The following is a 12,286-nucleotide window of genomic DNA, read 5'->3' as shown; positions in this document are numbered from 1 at the left end:
AGAGGGGGGGGGCGGGGGGGGGGGGGGGGGGGGGGGGGGAGAGGAAGAGAAGAAAAAGGGAGAGAATGGGGCCTTAAAATTAAAACTAAACTTTAAAAAGTTACTTCATGCACTCAAGAAATAGGAGAATATAACATATGGCCAAATAAATAAAAAATAAAGTAGAGGTTAAAACAAAGCAATTTCTTTTTTTTTAATTCAACTTATTTTCCCAATTACATGTAATAATAATCTTCAATATACGTTTTCCAAAATTTTAAGATCCAAACCATCTTCTTCCCTCCCCACTATTCAGAGATGGTAAGCAATTTGATCTAGGCTACATGTGTATTATCATGCGAAATACTTTCATATTGGTCATTGTTATAAGAGAACACTCATATAAAACCAAAACTTCCAAAATAAAACTATAAATAAACTGATATGAAAAATAGTATGCTTTGATCCACATCCAACTCAAACAATTATTTCTCTGTACATGGATAACATTCCCCATCATAAATCCTTCAGTATTGTCCCAGTGTGATAATGAGATTATTAAACCTGCCCATTTTTAGATTTAAATCACCAAAAGTGTAAATACCACCACTTAATCCTCAAGTTTGTGACCCATGTGTGCAAGAGTGGGTGATAAATCAGAAAACTGACTGACTGCCCCCTGGGCAGTCCTAAGCAAAGCGTCTGTTGTGCCTGGACATATAAATTGGAAGGAAGGCACAGGAAGTGATGAAAGAAATGGCCTAGATAAATTTATCCAAAATTGAAAGAACTTCCAGAGTTCTGCTCTTCTCTTCAACCTGGAACTCGATCTAGAGGAGCTCTGGCTGGGACCTTGGGCTTGATGAGACTGTTCTTAAATCTCTCTCTTAGAACTACACGTGGTGAGTGTAAAGACTGACTCTTCCTGAATTTCTCTAAAGGAACTCTCCTTTCGAGAGAGGCTTAGTGACTAAAGCTTTTGCTTCATTCAACCCTCAGCCTTCAGCTCAAGGCTGAGCCTTCCCTGGCTAAGGACTAATTAACCCTGCCTGGGTTGAGCCAGGGGACAGAGCAAATTACCTAATGTGTTAGATTAATTATCTTACCCTATTCTCGCTCTGATTTTCTTACTTTCACTCTCTCTTCTCATTTGTAAATAAACTACCATAAAAGTCATTTTGACTTGAGGTTTTTCATTAGGAATTGAATCAATTTCTTGGTGACCAAAACTTTTAATATTCAGTCAACCTAATCCTAATTTTCCCCTTTTACACCAGATCATAGCATTGCTGAGTGTTTTCACAAATAATCATAGTTTCACAGTTTTCACAGGTAATCACTGTATAATATTGCTTTTATTGTATACAATATTCTCCTAGTTCTGTTTATTTCACTCTGCATCAGTTCATGTAGATCTTTCCACAATTAGCATATACCAAAATCAGCCATCCCCCAATTGATGGACATCCCCTCCATTTCCAATTACTTGTCACAACAGAAAGAATTGCTATAAATATTTTTATACAAATAGGTCCTTTGCCCTTTTTCATGATCTCTTTGCAGTATGGATCTAGTAGTGAATACAAAGCAATTTGAAGAGGGAAATAGTGCTAATAACCAGGGGAGTAATCAGGAAAGATTTTATGGTACCTGAACCGTGCTTTGTCTCTAATTTTTCAAATCTAATTTATTTCTTTTGAAGCACAGAGATTTTTTTTATTCTTGTTTTCATTTCCAAATCATATTCCAAATATTATTTCATTTCCAAATTCTCTCCCACTCATTGTTATGGCAAGAAAAACAAACCTGATTACAATTAAGTGTGATCAACACAAATTTCTAAATGAGTATAAACAGGATTTTAAAAGATTTCTATGAGGTGGAGGTAAGACCAGAGTGTCTATTATGTGCTAGGGAATAGAGTTACAAGAACAAACAAAATCATCCTTGCCTTCAAGGAAATTATAGTGATGAGGGATAGAACATATACACAGATGTGTAAATAAAACTATTTGGAGGAAGAGAGCAATAACTACTTGGAGGATCAGGAAAGATTTCTCAAGAGGAAGCATTTGGCCATGGCATCTGAAGACACTCAGATGTTACACTTCATAACGGAAAGGAAAACAATTGATTACCACTGCTTAGGAAAGGACTGGGGCAAAGGCAGAGTCACAAGAGTAGAGGAATGTTAACAGAAACAGTATGAAGAAGGATAGCTAAAGATAAATGCCAGTTTTGGCTCCTGATTTTTTGTGGCTGTAAACTTTCGATATTAATACAGACTGACAGTTTATTTATATCTTTCTGTTACTACATTAAGTAACATCTAATATGTCACTGAATAGATGAGGATTAATTCAATGTTGTACAAGAAGAGCTTACTTCTATGACTCCTTCCTCCATCTCTGAGACGGTAAGGAAGTTTCTCACAACTATGTTTTTCCATAATGTCACACCAAGGTTACTATTAGTTAAAAATAATGCTGAAATGCCACTACTCGTGTTAATATTGGCATCACATCTTTATGGTTTGCCTCGTCTAAAAAATGTCTTTCCTAGACCTTTAAGGACCTTTTTAACTTTTCAGAGGGTGGAGATTGGTGGTTGAGGGAATATTTTTTAAAAACTAAAACTTAAATCTTAAAATGGTTGTTCTATAGTTTTTAAAATGCACAGAAAAAATAAATTAGCAAGATAATGTTCATTCTTTAATGAAAGAAAAAAAGTTGTTGTTTTTTTTTAATTTCCAAAGCCATAATATGACAGAAAAGGAAAATAAATTATATGTTGGAGGGAATGTGGAAAAATTGGGACATTAGTGCACTTTTAGTGGAGTTGGAAACTGATCCAACCATTCTGGAGAGCATTTTGGAACTATGCCCAAAAGGCTATAAAACTGTCCATACCCTGTTTCAACAATACTACCCACTAAGTCTGTATCTCAAAGAGATCAAAAAAGGGGGAAAGAACCTACATGTACAAAAATATTTACTGCAGCTCTTTTTGGGGTATCAAAGAATTGGAAATTGAGAGGATGTCTGTCAAAAGGGGAATGGTTGAACAAGATATGTATGTAATTGTGATGAAATATTATTGTGCTATAAGAAATTATGAACAGAATGATTTCAAAAAAATATGGAAAGATTTGCATGAACTAATACAAAGTCAAGTGAGCAGAAACAGGAGAACATTGTACACAGTAAAAGCAATATTGTATGATGATCAACTGTAAATCTTATCTATTCTCAGCAATACAATGATCTAAGACAATTCTGAAGGATTCATGATGAAAATGCTATCCAGTTCCAGAAAAAGAACTGATTAGAGTCTGAATACAATTTGATGCATATTTAATTTTTTTTCTCTTTTTGGGGGTGATGGGAGTGATTTGTGGGTTTTTTTCACACGACTTATAAGGATATATGTTTTGCTTGATTGTACATATATAACCTATATGACATTGTTTGCCTTCTCAAGGAGGCAGGGAGGGAGAGAGGAAGAGAATTCACAATTCACAACTTTAAAAAATGAATATTAAGGGACAGCTATGTGGCTCAGTGGATATAAAGCCAGGTCTGGAGATGGGAAGTTCTGGGTTTAAATATGCCCCAGATACTTCCTAGCTGTGTGACTCTGGGCATGACATTTAACTCTAATTCTCTTAGCCCTTACCATTCTTTTGTCTTGGAACCAATACTCATTATTGATTTTAAAACAGAAGATAAGGGTTTTTCTTTTTTTTAAATGAACAATAAAACATTTTTATATGTAATTGGGAATAAATTTCTAAGCCCTGTGCCATTATCCCAGTGCAGCTAGAGACTGGGAATAGATTTGACGGGTCAACAGAAATCTTTGGCTTTAATTTTGTAGCTCTTTCCATGACATCAGGTCTGCTTAGAATATGAGAATAATGGATTTGAGCACTGGCAGAGGCTGCTGAATTGTCTCATTTCAGATCAGGAGCCTCATACTGTGTGCATATGATAAAATATTTCATACTGTTCTCCCTTCAATTAGAAATTATGGGGGTGGGCAGCTGAAAAAACTCTGCCAAAATTATCCTTAAGACAGTTTTGAGGCTCTACAAAATAGCTGTGGATAATTTCTCAAGAAACAAAAAAAAATCCTATAAACAAATAATTAGAGAATAACAAATGACACATTATTCCACAAAAATTGTTAAGGGAAATGAAATTGTCTCTGAAAGTTTGAACTAGCCCTTCAGCTCAGGGCATGTCAGGGCTCTGAGTCATACTTCTAAAACTCTGAAACATTCCGTGTTGTTTTTACAGATAATCACTATAAAACAAGGATGGTTAAGCAACAATAACAATCCTAAAATTCTCCTCAGCCAGTGCTTTGTCATGGCTTGGAGGAAACTGAACTCTGGAACCTCCAGGTTTATGCCAGCAATACCTGACAGGTATGACTGAGCTAGGAAGAAAGTCAAGTGTGAGCCCAGGGGCAGAGTGGGACCAGAGAGTCTCTTCATTGACTATAAGATGATAAATTCTTATTTTGACAGCAGCAGCTCATGAAAGGCTATCTATTAGGGAACTGTGATCTGTAATGGAGGAGACTGAAAACTCAATTATCTGAATATTAAATTAACATGGAAAAGACAAAGGGAAAAAATTTTAAGTAGTACATGTTTAACAAAAAATTTGTTTTGAAACATGATTCTTGCTTGGTCAGGTAATAACTGTGGTCCTTGTATACAGAACAATGACTATGCAGGCTACCTGGGGGAACCTCCTCAGAAAAAAAAGTTTTTAAATGACTAATATTACAAAAGATATCAAATATAATGAAGCTTATTAAGACACTACAAAAAATTTTTTAAGTTTACAGACCTCACCCCAAAATCTCTCCATGAAGCCCCAGGTTCAGAACTCCTGCTTTAAATGTGCAACTTGCTGAAGAGAGATACTATATATCTATTTATAAATAATATAACATGCGAGCTCATTCAGTTACATATAAAGAACAGAACTATATTCCTCTGGTTACCGAGAGTGTCTTAATAAAAATGGTATTATTTTAGCTTGTTATTCAAGTAGATGTAGTGGTCATAATCACCTCAATAGCATCGTCATACATCTTCCTTGCTTCAATGTCTGTTTTATCTGACATCAACCATGCTTTCAGTAAGTACTCATAAAAACTGTCCCCAAGTCCACCAACTGATGTGTGATCTATAACAAAAAAAGAAAAAAAGAGGTTAAGGTTGAAAGAAAGGAGGAAATATGGTACAATTTTACATTCATCAAGGACTAGCAATAATACTGCATTATTGCACAGCTGGTAGCAAAAAAGATACATTTTTTTCTCTGCATCACCAAAACATTAAACACTAATTTTATATCACAAATTAATTTCAAGGAAATCTGTCAGTTCTATAGCCATAGTCTGTTTACTTAATATGTACAAAAGTCCTTGTCCTATGTTACAGGAAGTATAGTCATATGGTTGTTGTCTCTAAAGCTATTTTTGTCCATTCCATATAAATAACCATCACTTCACACATCTTAAAAAGTAAAATCAATAGGAGGAATAGAATTACCTCAATGACGGGATCTACTGATGCTGATAACCATAAATACAAATGTATTTTTATCTTTAGACTGGTTGGTGCAGTGGGGGTAAAGGGCAGAGAAGCTAAGATTCCTTTAAAATCTAATCTTTATTAATATAACAGACTTTCTCTTCCTGTTTGCTGATTTCCTGGGTCTACTTTGTATTTCCATAGCTATGAATTTAATATTATTATGGATTCTGTTAGACCTAGGCAACCAAATTAATTTCATATTCCAAAAAATATCCAATCTGATTATTCTCAAGATAAAACAAATATCTTTCTTATAATTTTGAAGAAAAGAAAATTCTTTTCTCCAGAACTTTCTTAAATCTGCCAGAGCAAGAGATTTGCTTATACTCTAAATTATACAAAAGTAGAAAAATGTTTAAGTATGTTCAGATCACTACCATTTCAGTACAGAGGAATGGAAAGTGGATCTAAGAATATTAGAGTATATGCCCATGATGGCTGGAGTTAAAACAAATGAGAAAATCAAGGGAAGGTCAAAACCTGGAAAGCCACCTTTTCCTTCTTCACTCCCATCTTCCATTAAATAAATGGCCTTACTCTTCACAAGACTAACTCTTACTTGTTAAAATGATCCCATTATACTCTGTCTCCGACAATACATTGTGCTCTGTCATCCCCACTCTTTCTTTCACTTATTTCTGATCTCTTCCTCTCTACGGGCTCATTCCCAGCTACTTAGAAACATGTTCCTTTTTCCCCTATGCTGGAAAAACCCCCTCTGGATTCCTCTATCTCTATTTCTCTTCTGCTTTGTGTAGCTAAAGTTCTCAAAAAGGGTTGTCTAATATTTGTGCACAGTTGCCTCCACATTTGCCTTCCACATTCTCTCCTCTGACCCTCTTCCTAATCCCTTGCAATATGGCTCCCAACCTTATTTTTCCAAAAAAAACTATTCTATCCAAAGTTATTAATGACCTTGGTTGTCCAATTCAATGAGTCTTTTCTAAATTTGCATTCTCTTTTAACTCTTCTGCTGGCTTTGATACTGCTGATCACTCTCTCCTTCTTTATAACTCTTCTCCTGAGATTTTTGGGACACCGTTCTCTCCTGATTCTCACCACTTCTTCATTGTGTGTCTGTCTGTCTGTCTGTCTGTCTGTCTCTCAACCTCTCTGCTGAACTTTAGTCTTGCATCCCCAACTGCCTTTCAGACATAGAACCAGATGTCCATTAAGTATCTTAACCATAATATATTCAAAATGGAACTCATTATTTTCCTCCTAAAAACTTCTGCCTTCCTACTCCTGCCTTCCCTCTATGCTGTAGAGGGCAGCACTACTCTACCAATCCCACAGGCTCCTAGTCTAGGAGTCATACCCCATATCGAAGCTGTTGCCAAGGCTTCTTGATTTCACATCTTCATCATCTCTTGAACACCCTTCCCTTCTCTCCTTGGACACTGCTGCCCCCGTGGTCTAGGCCCTCATCGCTTCAGGCCTATGTTACTGTAAGAACCTGCTGGTAGATCTGCCTGCCTCGAATTGTTCCCAATTTCAATCCACCTCCAATCAAGGTCCAATCTTGTCATTTCCCAATTGCCTCCAAGAGCAAATATAAAATGCTCTGTGTGGCATTAAAGTTCTTTGAAACCTATCTACCTCTTGCTTTACTAGTATTATTTTTTTTTAATTTCCACATCTCCCCCCCCCCCCCGCCCCCAGATTGCATGTCAGTCCAATTTTCATGAATTATTTTGTGATACAGGTTCTCATCTGCCTTTCTACCCTCCTTGACAACAGATAATATATTATAGGTTGTACATGTATTATCATCATACACTACATATTTCCAAGTTTGTCACATAGTGAAAGAAGATACTTATCATTTACACCAGAGGAAAAGTGTATGGAGGAAATAAAGTGACAAATGACATGCTTCCATCTACATTCAAACTATATCAGTTCCTTCTAAAGCAGTGAATAACCTTTTTCTTCACAAGTCATTTGGAGTTCACTTTTGCTTTGTCTGAGATCATAAATGCTACCCTTTTTTTTTTATTTTGGTTCAATCATAGTAGATTCTATTTCAGCCCTTTACCTCTACTCTGTGTGTGTCTCCCTGCTTTAAATGTGTTTCTTGTAGATGGTATGTGGTGAGATTCTGGTTAATCCATTCTGCTATCCTCTTCTGTTTTATGGGTGAGTTAATTATACATATCCATAGTTATTACTGTGTATTTCCCTCCATCATATTTTTCTACTGTTTATTTTTCTCTTCCTCTCCTTTTAGCCTTTCCCTTTTCACAAATATTTGTTTCTGACTACCACCTACCAGAGTTCAGCCTCCTTTGTCCATTCCCACTCTTCTCATTCTCCCTTTGCTTCTTATTTAACTGTAGGATAAAGATAGGTTTCTACAGCTAAGTGCATATGGATGTTATTCCTATTTTGTGCCAATTCTATAAGGTTCAAGTATTGCCCACCTCACATCTTCTCTTCCACTGTATTAATTCTTACTTGCCCCCTCATGTAAGATAATGTACCCCTGATTTTTTCTGCTTTTCTCATTTCCTAGTGTATTCCTCTTTTTTATCCCTTGATTGGGGGGTGGTAAGACTATCCCATCATATTCAACTTACTCCCAGCTCTATCTATATAGGCTTCTATTCACTGTCATAATAATAATGAAGTACTTAAGTATCTTGAGTAATTTAAGTGCTTTGGTACTTCAAATATCATATCTTAAATATCTTAATTATCACCTTATTTAGTAATTCAACAAGGTAAGCTTATTATTTCCTTTGATTACCATAAGCACATCCTGTTATCATGGATAGCTTAAGTATCTTTAGTTGTCACCTTATGTAATAATGTGATCAGTTCAATTCCATTGTTTTCCTTAAGTATCTCTTCTGTTATAAATAAAGATTGTTCTGGCAGCTTATTACCAGATTTATAAGCATTCATTAGTAGAGAGAGAGGAATAGAAGAAGTTTTCAGCCTTTCTAACCTTAGGGAAAGATCCATTTCCCATTTTCAGCTGCATGGTTTGCCAGAGATGATATGGCCAGATAAAAGTAGAGAGCCAGCCCTGGGAGCCAGTAGTTCTAGAGAAGAAGCTTAAAAAGCCCCTCTCCTTCCCTAGCTAGCTTTTTAAATTCTCTAGCATCTCCCTTCGTGGCAACATTGCTCTGGCATACTGACACCAGAGATACTTATGCTGATGCTGGGACATAAGACACAGATACTCAGACATGTGTCTCTGTAATACCTATTGTCCCACCTCCAGGGTACTCGGGACCAAAACTGGAATGGATATTTTACTTCACACACTTTTACCACAGGTATCTGAAGTATCCTAGCTAAATACTTCCCCATGTAGGAATGTGATCAGCTTAACTCCATTGGGTCTCTTGAATTTTGTGGGTTTTTTTTTTCCCCTTTTTATGCTTCTTTTAAGTGTATGATTTGATTATTGAATTTTTTCAGCTTTGGTCATTTCATCAGGAAGGCCTGCAAGTCCTCCATTTCCCTGAATGTATATTTTTCCCCTGGAGTATTATGCTCAGTTTCGCTAGGCAAATGATTCTTGGTTGTAGTCCTACATTCTCTGTCTTGTAGAATATCATAGTCCATACCTTTCAAGTCCTTTGACATATAAGTTGCTGTCCTGGGCAATACTGACGGTGACTCTGCAATATTTGAATTTTTTTTTTCCTGGCTACTTGCAATATTTTCTCCTTGGCCTGAGAGTTCTAGAATTTGGAATAATCCTGGAATTATTAAATTTGGGATTTCTTTTGGGTGGTGATTGCCATACGATAAAAATCTCATGAAGGAAATAAAGTGAAAAATGGCATGTTTTTATCTGTCTCACACTCCAGTAGTTCTAATTTGGCTGTGGATAGCATTTTCATGAGTCTGTCATGGTTATCTTGGAAACTTGGCTTTATTGATAATGGTTCAATCTTTCACAACTGATCATTGTACAATATTTCTGTTATAATATACATTGTTCTGATTCTGCTACTTCATTTCTCATCAATTGATATAAATCTTTCTAGGTTTTTCTGAATTCATCTTTGTTCATTATTTCTTATGGCACAATAATATTTCATTACAACCATATACCACAACTTGCTCATCCAGTCTCCAAGAGATGAATAACCTCTTTGTTTCCAATTCTTTGCCACTACAAAAAGGGCTCCTAAAATGTTTTTGATACATGTAGGTCTTTTTCTCTTATATCTGATCTCTTTGGGATATAGACCTAGTAGTGTACAGTTTCATGGTCTTTTGAGACTGATTCCGTATTGCCCTCTATAATGGCTGTTTCAGTTCAAAGTTTTAATGGTGTTATCAGTGTTCTAATTTTCCCACACCCCTCCAACATTTATCATTTTCTTTTTTGATCATGTTAGCCAACCTGATAGGTATGAGGTTGTATCTCTCTAAATGTATTCTTTCAATTTCTATTTACCCCCACTTGCTCAAGAACATCAGGGTACTTCTCCCTGATAATTTCTTGCAAGATGCCTAGGCTCTTTTTTTCAAACATGGCTTTCAGGTAATCCAAGGATTCTTATATTTTCTTGCCCTGGTTCCATATTTCCAGTCAGCTAGTTTCTCCAGTAAGACATTTCAGATGTCCTTCTATTCTTTCATTCTTTTGAATTCATCTTTTTTGGTACCTCCTATTTATGGAGTCATTAGCTTCCACTTCTCAATTTTAATTTTTAGGAAGCAATTTTCTTCTTGGAGGCTTTGTACTTCCTTTTTAAGAGTTATTTTTCTATTGTGAAGTTTTGTATTACATTTTTTAGGATTCTACTTTCTTCAGTGAGTTTTTGCTCTAAGCCACTGACTTTTTCTATAATTTTCTTTTTTTTTTTTTAATCTTGCCTATATGCTGAGTTTCACTTCTGGGATGGAGAAGAAGAACTTACTATCCCTCTGGGTAACCCTCTTCTCCTCCCCAGTTTCCCCACTAGGTGCCACATGCAGTGAATTTACCTGGATTCAACTTCTCAGCTGCAAGTTCCCCCAGTGTTGTGAGTGTTAGGGTTGTTTCTTCTGCTGGAGGTAGCCCCCAAGCATGTACTTGCATCAGGTCATTCAAGCTCCTTAGCATGAGCCTTTCCTCACACTGCTGATTCCACTACTCTCACCTCTTACCCCAGTGAGATGGGTCCTTCCGGTTGTTCCTCTGTTTCCTTTGGCTAAAATCCTGCTTCACTCTGTTTTCTGTTGGTTCTGTCACTCCAAAGTTTGTTTTGAGATTTTTTTCCCCCTCTGTGGTTGTTTGGAGGTGGGTTTGGGTGAACTTGGGATGTTCTTTACTCCACCATCTTCCTTTGCTAGTGTTCTTACATCTTACTCCCCCTTCATGTACTCTTTGATCCAGTGATAATGGCCTTCTGGGCTGTTCCATGAACAAACCATTCCATCTCTTGGCTCTGGGCAGTTTCACAGGCTGTTCCCCATGCCTGGAACACTCTCCCTCCTCTGTTCTTCTAAGCACTTTCCTCCCCGGCTAAGTCCCAATTAAAATTCCACCCCCTACAGGAAGTCTTCCTTAATTTCACCTTAATTCCAGTTCTTTCCCTTTAATAATTATTTCCTATTTAACCTGTATATAACTTGCTTTGTAAATATTTATTTACATGTCCCTTTCTGTTAGATTATAAGCTCTTCAAAGGCAGGAACTGTTCTATGCCTATGGAATTGCCACAATGCCAAAATTCTAAATGGAAATAAAAGCATTTATTCAAACACTTGTCAAAAAGTTACTGCTATGTGGAAAACACTGTGCTAGCGGAAAAATAAATAAAAACATGAGATGGTCTTACATTCTACTGCAGATAATATGGAATGTACACAAACGAAAGTAAGTTCAGGAGGGAATGAGGACAGGATGAAATAGCAGTTAAGTCTTTTCATTGGGGAGCTGAGTTGGGTCCTGAAAGGAACTAATGATCCTAAAGTGAATGAGTGAAAAGGAGTGTATTTAGATATGAAAGAACATTTATGGAAATACTTAAAGATGAAAAATGGCAAAGGGAACAGATAACAGGGCACTTTGTATGTAATATAGTTTGTGAAAGCAGATCGTATCTCATTAACATTAGGAAAAAATTAAGCAAAATATTTGACAAAATAATCATATATGCTTAAAAAACAGAAACAACAAAATATAGACACAAAAAGATCATTAAAATGTTAGAAATATTTATTTAAAGCCAAAAGCTAGGCAAGTTTGCAAAAAAGAAATAATAGATTTCCTCATAAATACAAAGTAAAGCAAGAATTTCCACTTCTCGAGTTATTTGACATCATGTTAGAAAATCTATCTCAAGCACTAAGACAAAAGAAATCAAAAATGTTAACTATTGACAAAAAGGAAATAAAATTATTTCTATTTGTAGAAAACATAATCGCTCATTTATTAAACTCCAAAGCAAACAGTAAGGAAGCTTTGAGACAACTAACAGTTCCAAATAATAATAGGATCCCAAATAATCCACCCCCCCAAAATTCTACATGGTGATAAAAAAATCCAGGAGATAATAATAGAAAAGGAAATCTCATTCAAAATAACTACAAAATGCAAAAAATAAATAAATCTGGGAGTTAATTAATCAAGCACACCCAAGATTTAATAAATACAATTTAATGCCAAAACATACTTTAAAGAAATGAAGAATGACTTAATGACTGCAGTATATTCACTACTAAGGTGTAGATATAACTCTA

General features: G+C 35.9%; 1 protein-coding gene across 1 annotated transcript in view; it reads right to left on the bottom strand.

Annotated features, from left to right (window-relative positions):
* Positions 1-12,286, bottom strand: part of MAN1A2 (mannosidase alpha class 1A member 2) — a 203,356-nt gene that overhangs the window by 27,015 nt on the left and 164,055 nt on the right. Inside the window, exon 9 of the mRNA XM_044672474.1 lies at positions 5,065-5,180. Within this exon, the coding sequence (XP_044528409.1) occupies positions 5,065-5,180 (116 nt within the window). The remainder of the gene's footprint in view (positions 1-5,064; positions 5,181-12,286) is intronic.

The sequence above is a fragment of the Gracilinanus agilis genome, chromosome 4 (genome assembly GCF_016433145.1).
Source record: "Gracilinanus agilis isolate LMUSP501 chromosome 4, AgileGrace, whole genome shotgun sequence".
Taxonomy (NCBI): domain Eukaryota; kingdom Metazoa; phylum Chordata; class Mammalia; order Didelphimorphia; family Didelphidae; genus Gracilinanus; species Gracilinanus agilis.
The sequence above is the reverse complement of the archived record's forward strand: the minus strand, read 5'-3'. Positions and strand labels throughout refer to the sequence as shown.